Here is a 20,666-nt window from a genome sequence, read left to right on the forward strand (position 1 = left end):
ATCGGGCACTCTGCTCAGCAGGGAGTCTGCTTCTCCTTCTCCCTCTGACCCTCTCCCCTGCTTGTGTTCATTCTCTCTCTCTCAAATGAATTTTTTAAAAAATGGTGAAACACTCGTTTCATGTGCCATTAAGACAAAAAATTCAAACTATGATACAATGCTTTTTTATCACTTAGAACTCTCTTTACTTATTGAAGGAGTTCTTTTAGACTTAATGTTGACAAGTATTTTTAAATCTGTATCACTCTTGTGCATACACTGTCTTTGGGACTATTCCATAGCCTGGGATTCCTTTGAAATTCCACTTGCTAAGGTTACCAGTGACCTTCGTATTAGCCAACCGAATGGGTAATTTTTGTTTTGCCCTCACCTCTCAGCAGTATCCAACCCTAGTGACCTCCATTTTGAGTCTCTCCTTCAGCCTCTGTGAAACTGCTTTCTCCTGGTTTCCATGTTACCTTTCTGGCTCGTCCTTCTTCGTTTCCCTCTAAGAATTCTGTCCCTCTGTTTAACCCAGAAATGCCAGTGAGCTCAGCTCTGCCCTCAGCCCAGAGCTCTCCTCACTTTGTGCACTCACCCTGAGTAACCTCTCAGGGCTGCATCACCCACCCAGTTCTTTCTGCTGACCTCCAGGTATTTGTATTCACGTTTCATCCAGTCATTACCACTTGGATATTCCACAGGTACCTCTTCAAACAACACATTCAGAATAATACTTTCTGTTTTGTGTCCTTAAAACAAAAACAAAAGTCTGTGTTGGGGTAGCAACACTAGTCCCCCAAAACCCAAGCCTGAAACCCAAGGTTCTTCCTTCTTACTTTCTCCTCCTCTTGTTCTGTGAATTCTTCCTCTTTGACTATCTAATCAGTGCCCTCTTCTTTTTTAACTACTGCCACCTACTTGGGTTTTGGTTCTCACCACTTCTTGCATGGGTTATTACAGTAGTCTCCTAATTGACTTCCATGCCTCCACTCAGCTACTAGAATGATCTTTCTAAAATATAAATTTCATCCTATTATTCCCCAGCCTAAAAGGTCTTTGTTTTACCTATAGTTTTCAGAATTAACTCCAAGCTCTTAATTTAGCACGCAGGCCAGTCTGTCGTCTAGTTCCTGCTGCTCTCTTGGTTTCCTCTCCTCTTGCTTTCTACGCCCCCCAGTGAAATCAGCTGGAACTGCTTGTAGTTCTGAACTCAGCTGTGCCATGTTAGGCCTCTGAGCCTTCACCTGTATGTTCCCCTCTGCCTAGAGTATTCTTCCCTTCCTTTTTTTTTTTTTTTTAAGATTTTATTTGTTTATTTGAAACAGAGAGAGAGCACAAGCAGGGGGAGCGGCAGAGGGAGAGAGAGAAGCAGGCTCCCCATTGAGCCGGGGCTCTGTCCCAAGACTCTGGGATCATGACCTGAGCTGAAGGCATATGCTTAACAGACTGAGCCACCGAAATGCCCCCTTCCCTTCCTTTTTGTCTAATTTTCATTGGTCCTTCAAAACTAGGTACATACATTCCTTAGTTTGGGAAGTTTTTCTTCAGTCTAATTTGGATGCTCTCGTTCAAAATGGGCCAACAGCATGAAGAAAGGCTTCACAAATGAACACAAAATGTCTTTGAGGTAAATAAAACGATGTTTAGGCACAATTTAAAATAATGCACTTCCGGGGCTCCTGGGTGGCTCAGTTGTTAAGCATCTGCCTTCGGCTCAGGGCATGATCCCAGGGTCCTGGGATTGAGCCCCACATCAGGCTCCCTGCTCCTCTGGAAGCCTGCTTCTTCCTCTCCCACTCCCCCTGCTTGTGTTCCCTCTCTTGCTGGCTCTCTCTCTCTGTCAAAGAAATAAAATCTTTTAAATAAATTAATTAAATAATGCACTTCCTTTTTTTCATCTATCAAATTAGCAAAGATTTAAAGAGTGGTATTACTCAAGGAGAACATAAGGAAATAGGTCTGATCCTATCCTGATATCGGAAGTAGAAATTTGTCATTTTTCTGGAGGAAAGACTGACCTTATGTATCTAAGAATATTTAAAATGTGTATGCATACATACACACACTCCTTTTGACTCAGTATTCTACTACTTGGAATATATCCTAAGAAAATAACTAGACAACTCTGAAAAGTGTATGTGTAAGAATGTTTATCATTGTTTATCTTAAAACAAAAAAAATGGTAAATAATCTGTGTAACAGTGGTAGATGGCTGAATTATCTTATCCATATGGTAAAGTATTATAAGTCCATCAAAATGATTTAGATCTGGGGCTCCTGGGTGGCACAGTCAGTTAAGCATCCAACTCTTGGTTTTGGCTTAGGTCGTGAACTCATGCTGGTGAGATCAGGCTCCACTCAGGCTCTGTGCTCAGCACAGAGTCTGCTTCAGATTCCGTCTCCCTCTCCTTCTACCCTTCCCACTTGTGCATGCTTGCTTTCTCTTTCAAACAAATAAAAGAAATTATCTAGATCTTTCTGACATGGAAGTATATTCATGAGATATTGCTAGTTTGAAGTAATTTTTAAAATAGTTACGATCAAACTTTTGTAAAAAACATACATTTATAAGTTTTCATAAGAAAATGTCAGGATACATATTCATAAAAATATTAACTGTTTATTTTGGAATGGGTAATTAAAGTGTTTTTTACTTACAAACATTTTCTAACTTTTCTGAAAAGAATGTGTATTAATTGTGAGAGCAAATGGGGGAAAACAGAAGTCCTGTCCTAGGGCTCCTGATTCCCACTATGCTTACTTCTCTCATTGCCCTCACATAGTAGGTACACTCAGGGCCATCATTATGAATTATTTTGGGCCTGGCTCAGAATAGGAAATGTTTGATGAGTGAATTATACCAATAACAGCTAACAGTGATTGAACATTTCTTGTGTCTTAAGCATTGTTCTAAGCATTTGACGTTTTACTTAATTCTTGTGAGATGGGTAGTGTTATTATCTCTGTTCTGCAGGTGAAACAGGCTAACAGAAGTTAACCAGTTTATGTAAGTCCCTGCTGTAAGTGGCAGGGTGGGGATTCAACCCATGGAGCCTGGCTTTCACTTAGAGACACAAGATAGCGTAGTGGTTCTGAATTAGATACATTGTGATCTACCTCTGATTGAGACTAGTTGGATTAGATTCCATGTCTAGGATTCCAGCTAGACAGTTGGGCATCAGTTAATCATGATCTGAGTAAAAAAGGCAGAATTTGACACTCACAGATCTGATCCAAATACCAGGGAAGTTAATCTTTGTCTCTTTGGCGTTTTTATAAAAAACTCAAATCATTTTAGACTGTAAGCTTCTCATTGAAATTGGTGCCACCCCTTGGGGTTTGGCTTTGTTATATGCTTCCTCCCTCTCCCAGTTGTGTCCCTTCAAAACTTTAACTCAGAGACCTAAATTTGCAATTAGTTCTTTAACTCTTCTTCCCACTTTTTTTCTCAGTAAGGTTACTTATGGCAAATTCATCAAATTGCATTTTTTTTAAAGATTTTATTTAATTATTTGACAGAGAGAGACAGCCAGGGAGAGAGGGAACACAAGCAGGGGGAGTGGGAGAGGAAGAAGCAGGCTCTTAGTGGAGGAGCCTGATGTGGGGCTCGATCCCAGAACACTGGGATCACGCCCTGAGCTGAAGGCAGACGCTTAACCACTGCGCCACCCAGGCGCCCCCACCAAATTGCATTTTTAAAACCTATCAGTCTTCATTTTTGCTGTATCTTCTTTTTTTTCTTCATGTTTTCTTTTTAAGTGTTAGCATTTCTGAAAGCTACATTCCTATTATCTGGAACTACTCTGTTTAATATGGTGGCTACTAGCCACATGTGGCTTTTTAAGTTATAATTAATTAGGATGGGCAAAAAATTTAAACAGCACTTCTCCAAAGAAGATATGAGGCTGGTCTGTAAGCACAGGAAAAGATGTTCGACGTCATTAGCCATTAAGAAAATGTAAGTTAAAACCACAATGAGATAACATCACACACCTATTAGAATGGCTGAAATAGAAAATATTGGCAATGCCAAATGCTGAAGAGGATGTGGAACCAACCATAACTCTTGTACTGGTGGGAATGTAAAATAGTCACTCAAGTAAACAGTCTGGCAGTTTCTTATAAAGATATACTTAAGAGGTGCCTGGGTGTCTCAGTTGGTTAAGTGATTTTGGCTCAGGTCATGGTCTCGGGGTCCTGGGATTAAGCCCTGCCTGGGACTCCCCACTCAGTGGGGAGTCTGCTTGTCCCTCTTTCTCTCTACCTCTGGCCCTTCTCCCACTCATGCTGTCTCTAAAATAAATCAATAAAATCTTATATATATGTGTGTGTGTTTATATATATATATTTAACATACAACTCAAAAGTCAGACTTACATTTATGCTGGAGAAATGAAAACTATGTTCACACAAAAACCTGTGCATTAGCATTCACAGCAGCTTTATTTGTAATAGCCAAAAAATGGAGACAACATAAATATCCCTGAATGAGTGAATGGGTGAACAAACTGTGGTATATCCACACAATGAAATACAACTCAGCAATAAAAAGGAATGAACTGTTGATACATGTGGTGAAGTGAATGACTCAAAATCATTCTGTTAAGTGAGAGAAGAAAATATCAAGAGTTTATATACTTTATAATTCCATACATAAAACATTTTTGAAATAACAAAACTATAATGATGGAAAATAGATCCGTGATTGTCAGGGTTAGGATTGGGATGACTGTGACTTTGTCACAGTATATATAAAGTCATAGGGTAATGGGAGGGGCTTGGGGGGTGATGGACAGTTCTGTATCCTGATTGTGGTGGCAGTTATTGTTGAAGGAAGGGAGGAGGGAAGGAGTGAGTACAAGTAAAGCTGGTGAAATCTGAATAAGGTCTGTAGTTCAGTTAATAGTACCAATGTCAGTTTCCTGGTTTTGCTCATTGTACTATGGTGATATAGGATGTTATCTTTGGAGGAACTGGGGAAAGAGTACACAGGAGCTCTCTGTACTACTATTGCAACTTCTGTGTGAGTCTAAAATAATTTCAAAATTAAGTTTTTTTGATAAAACTAAAATTCAGCTCTTCACTTATACTAGCCACATTGAAAGGGCTCAGTAGCCCCATGTGGCTAATGGCAGCCATACAAGAACAGATATAGAATATTTCCATCAATAGAGCACGTTTTATAGGGTAGCCCTGGTCTAAAAGCACATGTCTGTCTTTGGCCAGTGTTCTGTCTTCTTCCTTGACTATTTCAGATTCTAGTATCACACGAATATTTGTATTTTCTGTCATGTTACCTTATAAGCTGGCTGTTTTGGTTATATCCAAGCTTAGAGAAATACTTCTTTAATTTCTCAAATTTCAGAGAAATAAAATAGTCTTTATGTTAATTTAGGAATTTATCATGTGTTTTCACAGGTGTCTGGATATTTGAATTTTCTAACACTCATGTATTTTGCCTTTGTACCAGTTTTATCACCTATATTATCAACTGTATTAGAATATAGTCCTGATATCTCTCCCATAGTTTTCCTGATACACTTTCTTAGTAATATCCTTTGTTTTTCTTTCCTTTTATCCTTACCAAAAAGCTCTTTCAAAATCTTGGATTTCTGAAAAGGTGTATAGGTTTTCAAGTTTGGTGCTATTTCTTCCCTGTCTTTTGTGCATCTTTTGGAAAGGCAATTTCTTCTGTTGCCATGTTCTAGTGTTTTGTCCCATAATGCCTAGTTCCTCTTTGGCTTCTTTGCATTTTCTGTTAAGAATTACTGGGCAATTCCTTTAGTGTGAACTTATTTCTGCTTCAGCTTCATCCTTGGTGAGATCTAGTTTTATAGTTTTATATGAGCCACCATCTGAGATTTGAAGGTGAGGAAGTGGAGCATGACATAGTAGCTCCAGATCCATTCATCTAGCAACAAAGTTAAGACACTGAAGGACAAGAAGAATGGGGGGGGGGGTGACCCACTGAGGAAAACCCAAAGAGAGAAATAAAGGAATATTGGAATTAAGATTTATATCTTCGTAGGTAGAAGATCTGATATTATAATGATATCAGTGTTTTTTCAAAATAATTTATAAGTTTATTGTAACTGGAATCAAATTCCAATAGCATTTTTTTTTTAACTTGACTATTTAAAAATTCATCTGGAAGACCATCAACATTTGGAGTGTAAAAAAAAAAAGAAGTCATGATTAGGGATATGGGAAGCAAAACCAGGTAGAAGACAACAGTAATTACAATAGTGTAGGACTGGCATAAAAACAGAGTAATCATTGGATCTAGAGGGCCAGGAAATGTATTCTAGCATAAGAATTCAACAAAAGAAAGGGTTCTTCATAAATTAATTGTATCTGTAATCATTAAGTCTCTAATACCTAAGTGAGCAAAGGATAAGAAGAGACAATTTACCAGAGAAGAAATCTACAAATAAGAAAAAAACAGTTTTCTGGGATTGAAGAAATAAAAATGAAAACAATAAAGTTATATTTCTCATTAAGGGGTAAAGATTTTTATTGTTAAAATGCCACTGCTATTGATGGTGTAGTGAAACTGATGCTCTCCTTTTCAGTCATCATCTCCTTCCTTTCATTGCTTTACTTCATCATTCTTGATTTAGTAGTATCGTACATCTATCCTTCAGCAAATCCTACTGGCTCTACCTTTGATATATATTACAGTATCTAAACTTCTTCACTATTACCATCCTGGTCCAAGCCCCAAAGCCTTCTTGCCTGATTTATTGCAGTAGCCCCTAATTTGCTTCTCTGCTTTTTATCTTGCTCCTTCACAGTCTCTTCTGAACACAGCAGCCAGAATTACCAATTTAAAATGTAAGTCTGATCATGTCATTCTTCTGCTCAGTAGCCATCAGTCCCAGCTCACTCAGGATAAAGCCAAATTCATCATAAGTCTACAGATCCTGCTTGATTTAAACTCCTTTCCTTTCCCACCTTTCCTTTCTGACCTCACCTCCCGCACTACCCCCTTGCTTTCTCTGTTCCAGTCACTTTAGCCTCCTTGTCTTTCTTATAGTATATCAAGCATACTCCCACCTCAGGGCCTTTGCACCTATGGTTATTGTGCCTGAGATGATTTAGACCAAAATACCTCCTCAGCCTGTTCCCTTTATTCTTTCAGGTCTCTGTTCAAATGTCAGTGAGATCTTTCCTGATTCCCCTTTATAACACAGTCCCTTTCATTCTTTCTGAACCCTGCCCTGCTTGATTTTTCTCTAGCACATGTCACCATCTAAGTTATATGTTTACGTGCGTGTTGTTTTTCTTTATCCAACTAGGCTATCAGCTCCATTAGAACAGGGACTTTATTTTATTCACTACTGTATCCTTAGCACTTAACAAGTGCATGGCACATAGTAGGCACTCAATATTTCTTGAGTGAGTACCTCGATTGAACCGTTTTAGAAAGCAACTATAGAATGGTTTAAAAGCCTTTTTTTTTTTTAGTAAGAGGATGATTAAGTAAATTCTATCTACTTGGTAACAAGAGAGAGCTCTGCATGTGGTAGTGTCTGAGAGGATAGGGTCAAAAGCAGTAATGACAGTCTTTTCTCTCTTAGATAATAAGAAAAGAGAAGATAATTTTCAAGTATAGAGGAAGTTGTAGATTCAAGAACAAGCACTATGTGTTAGCAATCTTTGAGAAGATTTGGTTGATGGAACCAAAAGTTTGGTGCAGGGCAGTAGCACAAAATAAGGTTGTAGGTGGATGGGAACAGATGTTGAAAGTCTCGAAAATAAGTCAAAGGAGGTAGGATGCATGGTGCCTTATGGAGATCAGTAGTGTGAATTCTTGAACTGTGAAGGATAAAAAAAAAAAAAAAACTGAGTCTAAGCTCGTTGGTGTTGTGTAAGGTGGCAAGGAGGGCAGAGTAAGAAATACCAACTGGGAGGCAGTTGTAACAAAGCAGAGTTGAGGCAATAATACTCCAGATAGTAAGGAGTGTAGGGTGTGATGAAATAAAGACATGAATCAAAGATAAGCAGTAGTGTAGCAAAGAATAAGGCTTGGTGACTAACTGCATATGGGATGCAAAAGAGGAAATGAAAGGTTCTCTCAGAATTAAGAAATCATATTTTTAAAATTGTTTTCTTTTTTCATTACAGGTTTCTCATTCACAAAAAAAATGGATCATTTAAGTCTTTGGAGGACTCAGTTATCACAGTACTTCTGTACCACCAACTAAGATTTATGCTAGTAAATTAATGACAATAAATTTCTGCATCAAAGAACTGCTGAAGAACTAAAGGAGGATTTTATATTATAAAAATTCTACAGTATCATGATATTACTAAATAAAACTAAAGATCACAATTATTAAATTATTAGACTTCCTAATACAAGCACAAATGTGCAGTAGCTACTGTATCCTGACAGTTACAAAACCTCAAATTTAGATGGTTTTTCTTTGTGGGAAAGGTCATTATATTTGCAAGAAACCACTGAACTTTGTCATCAAGTATATTTTCAGCAGAGAGTAAGTTAGGGGAATTTACTTGAAATAAGTTCTAGAAAATTCCAATTCACATCACTGAGTGGATTCGATATTATGGCAGCAACTTACAGACTTGTGGTCAGTACTGTGAACCACTACAGCAGTGTGGTGATAGACAGGCGTTTTGAGCAAGCTATACATTATTGCACTGGAACCTGCCACGCTTTTACACATGGAGTTGACTGCATTGTGGTACATCATAGTGTTTGTGCAGACCTCTTGCACATCCCTGTGTCTCAGTTCAAAGATGCAGATCTGGACTCTATGTTTCTACCCCATGAAAATGGGTTTTCCTCAGCTGAGGGTGACTATCACCAGCAGGCCCTAACAGGCATACCCAGGGTCAAGAAAGGATCTACCTTTCAGAATACCTGTAACTTAAAGGACATTGCAGGAGAAGCAATCAGTTTTGCCAGCGGGAAAATAAAAGAATTTTCCTTTGAAAAGCTCAAAAACTCTAACCATGCATCTTATAAAAAGGGAAGAAAAGTTAAGTCTGACTCATTTAATAGGAGGTCAGTTGATTTTGACTTGCTCTGTGGCCATTATAACAATGATGGAAACTCCCCGTCCTTTGGTTTACTCCGGAGTGCCTCAGTTGAGGAAAAATCGTTGTCCCATAGAAACTCGCTTGATACAAACCTAACTTCAATGCTTCTTCACAACTTCTCTGAAGAAGACCTGGTTACTCAGATTTTGGAAAAACATAAAATAGATAATTTTTCTTCTGGAACAGACATAAAGATGTGCTTGGACATCTTGCTGAAATGTTCTGAGGATTTGAAAAAGTGCACAGATATCATAAAACAATGCATAAAGAAAAAGTCAGGGAGTAGCATCAATGAAGGAAATGGCAACGATGCAATTTCTAGCTCTGATACTGTCTATGTGAATGTAATGACCAGGTTAGCATCCTATCTGAAAAAGCTACCATTTGAATTCATGCAGCCTGGGAATAATGAAGCTATAGATTTAACAGAACTGGTCAGTAATATGCCCAGTTTACAACTGACTCCCTTTTCCCCAGTATTTGGCACTGAACAGCCCCCTAAATATGAAGATGTTGTCCAGCTCTCAGCCCCTGACTCTGGACAGTTTCAAACTATAGCACTGCAAGATGACAATCACAGTTCTAGGAAAACAGACCCAGTAAAATCCATTCCAAACAACTCTACAAATCCCTTATATAACCCTGAGATAAATGATCCCAGAACTCTGAAAGATGCCCAGCTTCAATCACAGTCATTAACCATGAACTCTTTAGAAAATGTTTCTTCTGGTGACCTAATGGAAACCCTTTATATTGAAGAAGAATCAGATGGAAAGAAAGCGTTAGATAAAGGACAAAGGATAGAGAATGGACCCGGTCGGGAGTTCTTAAAGGTAAATGAAGATAAAGCAGAATTTTCAGACTGTGGTGGTCCTCTTAAAAAATGTCCTGCCTCAGTGCAAAATGAAAGTAGTAAGATATTTGAGAAACTAGTTGTTAACCTACCTGAGGAAGATCTTAAGTCAAAAGTTCCTGAAGTTGAAGAGGGAGACCACAGAGATTTTATGAATCCTAACAGTCAGGAAGAGATAGATAAATTATTAATGGATTTGGAATCATTTTCACAGAAAATGGAGACCTCTCTAAGAGAACCACTTGCCAAAGGTAAAAGCTCTAATTCTGTAAATAATCATAGTCCGTTGACTGGTCAGCTTCCTCTAGATCTTGAGCCCAAGTCTAAAGTCTCTTCACCCACCGAAAAAGTCTCCCCTTCTTGTCTAACAAGGATTATTGAAACTAATGGACACAAAATAGAGGAAGAGGATCGAGTCCTCTTACTGCGAATTCTAGAAAGCATTGAAGACTTCGCTCAAGAACTAGTTGAATGCAAATCAGGCAGAGGGAGCCTATCACAAGAAAAGGAAATGATGCAGATTCTACAGGAAACCTTGACAACTTCCTCCCAGGCCAATTTATCAGTCTGTAGAAGTCCTATTGGTGATAAAGCCAAAGATACTACTTCAGTGGTTTTGATTCAGCAGACTCCAGAGGTGATCAAGGTAAGACCCAACAATCTTGAGTCCTGAGAAGTAGCTAAAGAAATGTTTTAATGTGTGCAAAAATTATGAAGAAAGACTTTTTCTGTTAGCCATTTTATGTTCTACTGAAGTCCCTGCCTTAGACTAGGCATGGCCTCACTCAGTTCAGTGAAAAAAACTACAAAGCAAGGGCCTTAGAGTCAGGCAGACAGGTTTCAACTGCCCTCCTCCCATGTTTCATCATCTTCCTAGCTCTGTGACCAGAGGAAAGTTACTTAGCCTTAATGTCCCCAACTATATAATGGAAATAATAAGGATCAAGATAACTTAGTGAAAGGCAAGCAAGGTACCTTAAATTTAATATTAGCCTCATCCTCCCCAGTCAACCAGTAGACCAGTCATTAATACATGCATGGTGCAGTGTGGGGTACAGAGAAGACAGGACGTGATTTCTTTTTTTTAAGCATATTTATTTTAATCATTTAAATGAAAATCTTTTTTTAAACATAAAACATATTTCTCTGACTTCCTAAACAGTGATTCTCAACACAAGTTACCCTTCTCTTAATAGGTTAGAGTGTTAAACATCACCGTTATTGTACTGATTTAAAAACTAGCCTAAGTGTTATTGAGGTCCCTTCATTACATGGCTCTGGGTGGCAGTGCCTTTGGAATTCTGATTTTCAGAATATTTCTTGTATCCTTCCTTGCTGTCATTCTGTTGGTGTAACTTCTGGCTTCTATCAGTGGGCCTACCTCTTTGGTTTCTCCTTAAATCAGCTGCTCCTACTCAATATAGGACATGATTTCTTAAAGACCTTAAAATCTAGCTGGGGAGACAAAACTAACATACCAGAAGCAGTTTATGAACATGTAGGCCCTTCCCGGAATGTATTGTTAGTGCAATAGGGTCTTCAAAGACGGTAACAACAAGAATGTATGAGATTTGCTTCTTCATGCAAGTGGGAATAAATACCAGTCTAGGGCCATAAGATAGTAGTATTTTCAAAAGGCTTTGAGTCTCCCTGCTCCTGATAGTTTTGCTTTAATAATCCCAGAAAGGCAGTTGTCTTCCCACTTGTGTGTATGTCTTAGCACAGCAGTTATTTCTTATTCATTTTGTATGTCTAACATGGGTTGGCAATAGGCTGTGTTCCACCTCACTTAGGGGCTCAGAGTGATAGATGCTCCGTGTTCCTACTGATAGATGCTCCGTGTTCCTACAACTGCCCCATTGCTCCACCTGAATTATGGCTTATGAATTCACTGAGGAAGGGAAAGAAGGAGATGTTGCTTTTCATTGCCTTATTCCTACCTATGACACACTTCCTTTCCACTCGCAGTCCAGTGATTCCAGCCCAAAAGCTAAGAAACATAGGGAAGCACATAGAATATACTTGGTGAGCACTGTCTCTACCACATGAATGATGTACCATACATGTCAACAGTGAATTCAAACATAAAGCCAATTAACAAAACAAGTTGTAAAATGATATGAATTATTTAGAGATACATACATTGTACAAAAAGTATGAAGAAATACGTGGATACGCCAAATAAAATGTCCAGAACAATGACTAATCCTCAGGGAAAGGAGAGAGGTGGAACTGAGGAGGGATGTACAAGGGACCTCAATAGTGTTAGTAATTTCATAATCTGGTGGTGGATCATAAGTATTTTTTGGTATTTTATGCCTTTTTGTATATGTTTAATATAGTAAATTTTTAAAAAACTGGATGTTAGAGATGGCATAAATGTGGCCAGGTCAAAAAGTAAGTTAATGTTAATTTTAACATTCTCATTAATATCTTCATTTAAGTAGGAAAAAGGTATATTGTGATCAGATGAATAATTTTTACATTGTATTTATTTTGTGGCTGTACTGTGCACATTTTTAGTTAGCAGTGACAAGTACTTAAGTTTAAAACTATACATAAGGTTATAAAATGATGATTTCGGTCTATATATTTCCAAACATTCTCTGAGCATTTCTGTGAAATTTCTGTGAGTCTCCTCATTCATTGATTCACAGTTGGTAATATCTGTAGTTAACTTGGTCAATGCTGGGGGCAAGAAACTGGAAATTAGTTACAAAAATAAGAAAAAAAAATGCCTTCATGTACACTGGCAATATTGATGTGCTTAATATTTTATAAAGAAAATACCTATACAGCAATCTCAGAATAGTAATAAGAACTAATTGTTCTTGTGAGCTAAGGTGTGCTCAGACATTTAGATGTTATTATCTCGCTATTTTCCCTCAATAACTTGTCTGCTCATTAAAAAAAAAATGTTCACCTTTTCTGCAACCTACTCCAACATCTAACAACCATTTTAACCAGAAACTTACTGTAATACAGTTTGAATTTTATTTAACCCTCCTCCCCCATAATCTTCTCTGAAAAGAGGGGGAAAGATTCTTCTGAAGATGAGCTGCAGAAAGTAGAAAATGTGAACCTGAGGCCAAGAATAAGTCCTATGTAACACCTCTCCTATGTCCCTGGCTGACAGCTCATGAGCATGTCCCCCCTCTAACCTTCCCAATCTAAGTATGCCCAACTAAAAATCCCACACTGGGCTCTATTGCTTTCCAATTTTTTGACAAGTATGGACTGAGATCAAAATCTTATTAAAAGACTTGCCCATAGAAAGGAGAACCCTCTTACACCGTTGGTGGGAATGCAAACTGGTATAGCCACTCTGGAAAACAGTATGGAGATTCCTCAAAAAGTTAAAAATAGAGCTACCCAGCAATTGCACTACCAGGTATTTATCCAAAGGATACAAAGATAGTGATTCAAAGAGGCACATTCACCCTAATGTTTACAGCAGCAATGTCCACTATAGCCAAAATATGGAAAGAGCCCAGATGTCCATTGACAGATGAATGGATAAAGAAGAAGCAGTATATACATGTAATGGAATACTATTTAGCCATCAAAATGAATGAAATCTTGCCATTTGCAATGATGTGGATGGAACTAGAGGGAATTATGCTAAGTGAATTAAGTCAGAGAAAGACAAATACCATATGAGTTCACTCATGGAATTTAAGAAATAAAACAGATGAACATAGGGGAAGGAAAGGAAGAATAAAATAAGATGAAAACAGGGAGGCAAACCATAAGAGACTCTTAACTCTAGGAAACAAACCAAGGGTTGCTGGAGGGGAGGCAGGTAGGGTAGGGTAACTGGGTCATGGGCATTAAGGAGGGGACTTGATGGAATGAGCACTGGGTATTATATGCAACTGATGAACCACTAAATTCTACTCCTGAAACTAATAATACAGTATATGTTAACTAAATTGATTTTAAACACAAAATAAAAAAAAAAAACCAATCCCATCACTCTTTTAAATAATTCCCATTATCATAGAATAGAATAGAGCAGTATTTGTTGTCCAGACATTTTTGTTATCCAGAAATAAAATTCAAGCCTGTATTGGGAGAGATAATCAAATAGAAAATACTAGTATGATATTGAGAAATTGATATCTAGATACTGGTCTAGATCAGGAGTCAACAACCTGTTGCCCAAGGATTAAATCTGACCTGTGACCTATGTTTGTAAATAGTTTTAATAGAACACAGCCACACCCATTTGTTTACGTATGATCTGACTGCTTTTGTCCTCCACCTACTAAGTTGAGAAGTTAGAGAACTTAAAGCCTGAAATATCTACTATCTGGCCATTTATAGAAGAAGTTTGCTGACTCCTCGGCTAGATAGTATTTAATGGTAGATCAGCAAAAGATTTTTGATGAGATTCAGTGTGATATTTTGTTAAAGGCACTAGAAATCTTGGAAACATCATTAATCAATAGCAAAAACTACCAGTGATTGTCAACAGTCAAATAATATACGAATAGAAATAGCAAAATAAATAAGCACAGTGTTTGGATATTCTTCCTCATGAGTTCTGATCATGGGTTTTGATCTACATAGCTTTTCTTCCCTACCCCCCACCCCCACCCAATTCATGACCCATCTCTGACTTTCCCACCTGAAACAGTTTCCTTTTCATCCCTTTCTCACTCTCAAGTTATTGATATCATTGACTAGCGAATGAACGTTTAGTACATGCTTTCTTTACAAAGCCTCTAGGTGACAGCAAACAACCCTGTAGGTTCTAGAATAGTTGAGGTGTGAAGATGGGCCTGAAAATGAATTGAATAAGAAGACAACAGCTTGTGAAGGAGGGAAAGGGGGGGGGAATGTGTCAGAGTTCTCAGGGGGTTTCATTATTTTGGATGAATGAATGAGTGAGTGAATGAATGAAAACATTTGACATAGGAGATAATACAATTTTTAAAAAACACTTAGAAACTATACTGCTTTGGTAATTCACATTATGAATAATATCTTAATTCTATGTTTTATTACCACCAGCAGATGTTATTACAGTCATTTTTGGTCTGTTTTTAGCCAAATGGAGCAATAGCCTGTTAGCTGTTATTCACAAGTTAAAATAATAAAACCTAGCCTCCCTTGAAAATTATCTCTCCTTCATTTTGGTAAAAAAAACAAAAACCCCAGGAAAAATTTTCTATTAGTTTGCCTCAATTGAAAGAATGGAGGAAATGGGGCAGGATTCTTTAATGAAAGAAGAATTTAAGGTAAATAAAGGGGAAGGTTTTTTTTTAAAGCTCTCCTATAATATTTAAGTCTAGTGAAACCTTAAAAATTTCAGCTAATTGTGGGGAAAACCTGTGTGGATTACTAAAAGTACAAATTAAAATTTCAGTGTTTTTAAGAAATAGCTTTAATAATTTCAAGAGTAAAGAGTAAAACTACTCTTGAAAATAATTTCAAGAGTAAAGAGCAAGTGTGAACTTTAGCTAGACTATTAAAGAAGTAGAGATCATTTGTAGTCGTTAAAAAATTATTAAAGAAGACAATTTAGGTGATACAGACTTTATTTAACACTTCATGAAGTGGACAGTCTCCTTTCAGAAAACTGCAAAATGGGGCATAAGGCAAAAAGCTTTTATAAGCTTAAGACTAAAAAATAAAGAAGAGCCCAGTAGAAAACATCTGATTGGCTGAGGCCACATAGTCAGCTTTGTTTGGCATGAAAAGGCCCAGAGTTGGATTGGCATTGGAGAATTGACTATGTGAATATACTGTGTTTCTGGTCAAGCAAAGCATTTACAGGGACACAGTTAACATATAAAGTTTTGCTTTGCTGGGTGGCACCCCTGACAGGAACAGCTCTATCTTGGGCCTACACATTTATTTTCACAGTCCCCTTGTTTGATCATTCTCTTGACCATTCTAGAGGTTTGATCAAAAATATCAGTCTTTCAGTTACCATTACCTTTTCAGGTCTCAGTGTAGTTTTCACAAGAGATGATGCCGGGCTCCTATTTCTAGGAGCTGGTGTTCTTCTGTTCTCTTTTGTCGTTCCAGTCTGAGAGAGACCATCTGTCAGCCGGTCAGTGGCTCTCCACATGCATTTAAACTTTTGAGAGAATGTAGTATATTAGGGAGAAAATTATTATAATATTTGGGGCACCTGGGTGGCTCAGTCAGTTAAGCATCTGCCTTCAGCTCAGGTCATGATGCCAGGGTCCTGGGATAGAGCCCCACCCATGTTGGACTCTGCCCTGTGGGGAGTCTGCTTCTCTGTGCCCCTCTCCCTCTGCCCTTCTCCCCACTCGTATTCTCTCTCTCTCAAATAATAAATAAAATCTTTTAAAAATCTTTAAATATATATGTAATATTCATATAAATAACATGAATATAATATAATAACAATAATTGGCAACAAAACAATCCCGTGGTTTGGACAGTGCAGATGAGCCAGGCTATACCCATGACCCAAACCAGCTAGAATCAAGTAAGTCAAGAAATGATCCCCAAAGGGTAGATATTTCTTTAAGCCAGTTGGCATGTTTATGTATTTTGTGTAACTGTTTCTCCACTTCCCCAGAAATGTTTATCCAGTGAGCTTGTTTCAGAAAAACTGAGGCATTGGAAATCAGGGAAAAATTTGTAGTGGGCAGAAAGAACTACAGGATTATCAGCATCTTCGAAAATTCAATAGGCAGTTAGAGGTTGGATTACCTGCCTTAGTAGTGGCCTGAAATATGTGAACAATGACATCATCTTTTCAGGTTCGGAAAAGGAAAAAGTTGGACAAAAGAATCATAAATACCTTCATGGTATAAGATTTAGGAAAAAGGTGGTAGGAGAGGGAAGGAAGAAATATTCTTAATCTGATGTTTTGGGAGGAAGCAGTCTGCCTCCGTGTCAGCTACTTTTTCCTAGTCAATTGGATTTTGAGGTCTCTGGCATTTGCACAGGACCAGATGTTGGGTGGAGCCTTCTTCAGTTGTGAAACAGGCACCCAAGGTTTGATACCTTGTAATTTGGCAGCATTGTTGGTGGTTAAGAGTACTTGGTAGTGTCCTTTCCATGAATGCTTTCCATGAATGCTCTAATGCTTTTGTAAAGCATTAGAGCAAAACAATAACTATCCATAAATGACGAAAGACTTAAAAATGCCCATGGTTTAAGATCTGACGAGAATTCACTATGTTAGAATTGACGAGGAAATTCGGTTATTTCTGTGATATATAACATTTTAAGATAATTTCATAAAATTTCTAGAACACTTATATTAATAGCCTGCATCCATACAGATACAACCTAAGAAGGTGAATTACATATTTGACAATGTTTCCTATGTGATTTTACATACCAAATAAACCCAATTAGTTTAACATCTCTTTTTTTACAAGACGAGAGACAAATTCTTTGAGATTTTCCAGGGAATCTGGCAAGTCTTAAAGTCACTTTGAGGTAAAAAAGACTCCATTTAGAATTTGATTTGGGGAAGTTATCAAACTGTTAGATGGTCTGAACGTTAGAATAAATAGGATCACAGGTCATTATGAAATAATACTTGTCTATTTAACCAAACTGACAATAGAAGATTTTAAAGGTAAATACATAAGGTTACATGGTTGTGAACAAAACTTAGCCCTTTTAATATTGAGAAGACTGGGTTTTCTTAAGTAATCAAAGACCTGATAAAGACAATGTGAAACATAGTAAATTATTTTGGTAAGAAAAAAAAGTCTGTGCTGACCAGGCAGATTACCTAAAAGGGGAAGAAAAACCTTTATTTACATTTTTTTTAAGTAAGAGCAGACCAATAATCTAAGAAAACACTTTGTCCTTTTAACAGAGAGAAAACCAAATTCTAGTTTTGCATCAGTGCATCAAAGATATTAGAACTTTTTTAAACTCATTTTTTTTAACTTAAATAAATCCATTCCAATCTTAGCTAGCTTGACCATACATAAAGTTCCTTTCTCAGGATTCCTTTTCTATACACTTTCTACAACTCTTTTATATCCATTCAGATTTTGTCCTAATTTTTTTTTCTTATTCTGAAACAATTTTCTTTTGAACAAAATTTCTTTCTTTTTTCCTTTGCCAAAAAAGCAAAAACAACAACAAAACCTCATGTCCTTCATACCCTAACACATTCTACTCTCCTTACCAATTTTTAATATACAGTTTTCCTTTACCTCTATTATTTCAGTAATTTTAATTATGTATATTAATTAAAATCTTAACTCTTAGAACCTTTAATTCCTAATGAAAACTAAGAAATAAGCAGTAGTGGACTGTGGACTAGCAAATTTATAAACACACTTCATAATTTCTAGAAGTATATTCTTCCTCATAGTAAATTTTTCAATGTGACACAACATGTGTTTACTAATAGACCCAATTATTTTAGTTCTCTGTAAAAGGAATCCAATAGTAGATAAACCTGTGTTTAGTAAATAATGTTTCAGTAATTTATCTTACTTGGCAATGATCTAGATATTCAGTAAATATCTGTAATTTAACTTAATTCAGTATAATTTTAAGGTTTCAAGTTACCAAAAAAGATTTTGGAAAGTAAGTAGACATACTGTAAAGCATAATTATTATTGAAAAGTCCATTTATAAACTTTCACTTACATCTATTTAATTTACTTGTTCTTAACAATTATAAAACTTTCATGAGGCATTAAACAGCCATCATCTTAAATTATCTTTGTTGTTGACAGATTTTGCAACAGAGATAGCATGAGCTCTTTTGACTTTTAGTATTAAACCTAGGAAGAATAAAAGTTGTATGTCTGCATTATATTTAATATTGGCAGTTGTAAAGACATGCCTGTTTTAGTTAAACCAACAAACTTAAACTGGTTTTCCCCCCAGAGATCATCCTAGATCATGTGAACTTGAAAAACATTTGGGTTAGTTTCTGTATTTCTGAGTATTTTCTTGATTCATATAAACACTTAAGTTTTTTTTTTTTTAAACCAATAGAGCTTCTTTACAAATTAATTTTGGCAATACTATCTGGAGGTAGAAAAATATCAGCCATCTAACGTACAACCATAGACATACATAAACATACAGATAGACACAAATAGGGATCTTACAGGTTTTGTTCTAAAAATTTAGCCATGAGACAGGTATGATAATGCAAAACTCATTAGTCTTTTAAAAGAACAGTTGGGTCTAATTGTGTTTCTGTCACAAGGGATAAATTTTAAGGTTACCTGCACAGATGCCTAATATTTGTGGAGAAGACTTTGAAGGTTTTTCATTCACTGAATTTCCAAATAGCCTTTCCTTTTTTTCCCCCTCCTTCTGATAGGAATTATCTTGGTTCCTAGAGAAGACCAGATAGAACAACTGCATCTCAAAGGTACAGAAAAAGAATGCAAGTTTCTCCAAGAAGGACTTGTGTTTCCTAAGGCCAGAATTTTTACAATATGTACAAGCCTTTTGAGATGAATAGGGGAGCTTTGAGGTTTGGTGAAAAGCATAGTGGGCTTTTTCTGTTCTTGTAAAGGTTCCATTTGTAGGACAGTTGCTTTTAATTCCTCAAAGAATTGAGTTGTAACCTGAATGATACTAAGGTATTGGCATACCCATCCAACTACATTATCTTCGGTTTGCTATTTTGTGTCAGGGAGAGATCTTCAATTAAGCTAGAAATCAAAAGATTTCTGTGTCTAGATTTAGAGCTCTTTGTCTTTGGAATGTTTTCCTTTCCCTTTAGGTATGTAGTTTTCATTTAGCCTGGGGAGAAGGTCTAAAAAAAAAGTTCTATCAGGCTCTGAATATCAGCTTCCAATTTGACCAACTTCTGACCATAGATCTTGTCAGGTTTCAGCTGGGACAAACCGTAAATATTCCTGGCAGTACTGAACAACCCCTCAGATGCAAGAGGTATCCCCAAGAGGGTACAAAAGTTACTACCCTCCCAAGATCCAGAGCCGCTCCCAAAGATAGCCAAAAGAAAGACAGACAGTTCCCCCCCCCCAGGAGCTTGGCAGCAGCTGGTAGAACTCTAACCACAAATGAAGTGCAACCCATATTTTTTCCAGCTATTTATTGGGCTTCTGGTCTGATAGTTGACCTGCCTGCATGCGCAACAACAGACAACCTGTGTGTGCAAGACAGGCAGAAAGCTAAGCCAAGTTCTGAAGACAAATAAAGAGAGAAAGGATCAACAACCAATGGGTACCCCAAAACCAAATTCACAAGAGTATGCATTTAGAAAGGAGAGGACAAGTGTCTGCCTTCAGCTTGGGTCATGATCCCAGGCTCCTGGGATCGAGTCCGCATTGAGCTCCTTGCTCAGCGGAGAGCCTGTTTCTCCCTCTGCCTGCCACTCCCCCTGCTTGCGAGTTCTCTGTCTCTCTGTCCCTCTCTCTCTGACAAATAAATCTAAAAAAGGAGGGAAGGGAGGGAGAGAGGAAGGAGGAAGGGAGAAGGAGGAAGGAAGAAACAGAGAAAGTAGGGAAGGAGGGAGGGGACAGAGTAAAATTTTACCTTCCTTTCTCAACTGAACACTACAGAGATCCAGAACTGACTGTGGTAAGTGTTCTCACCCTGGCTTCTGCCAGTTTTCCTAAGATCTTTCTTATCTGCAGGCTCAGGAGAAAATGGGGTTTAAAGTAGATTATAGTCCTAGTATCTACCAGAATTGGGCAAGGTTTTTCTTTAATTTTAGTTTCCCCTTGGAACGCTTAAGGAAATAACTGGTAGCAGTCTACTAGAGGATCCCCCAGAATCCCATTAACTCTGGGAGGGGCCCATATGGGGATTCTCCTTCAGC

General features: G+C 37.5%; 1 protein-coding gene across 6 annotated transcripts in view; it reads left to right on the top strand.

Moving 5' to 3' along the window:
- Positions 1 to 20,666, top strand: part of PPP2R3A (protein phosphatase 2 regulatory subunit B''alpha) — a 205,041-nt gene that overhangs the window by 37,474 nt on the left and 146,901 nt on the right. For all 6 annotated transcript variants that reach the window (XM_045791823.2, XM_045791819.2, XM_045791820.2 and 3 more), the window contains one exon: positions 8,110 to 10,547. In XM_045791823.2, coding sequence (XP_045647779.2) covers positions 8,553 to 10,547 — 1,995 coding nt within the window. In that variant the 5' untranslated portion in view covers positions 8,110 to 8,552. The remainder of the gene's footprint in view (positions 1 to 8,109; positions 10,548 to 20,666) is intronic.

Source organism: Ursus americanus, chromosome 20 (genome assembly GCF_024610735.1).
Source record: "Ursus americanus isolate L20-20 chromosome 20, mUrsAme1.1.p, whole genome shotgun sequence".
Lineage (NCBI taxonomy): Eukaryota > Metazoa > Chordata > Mammalia > Carnivora > Ursidae > Ursus > Ursus americanus.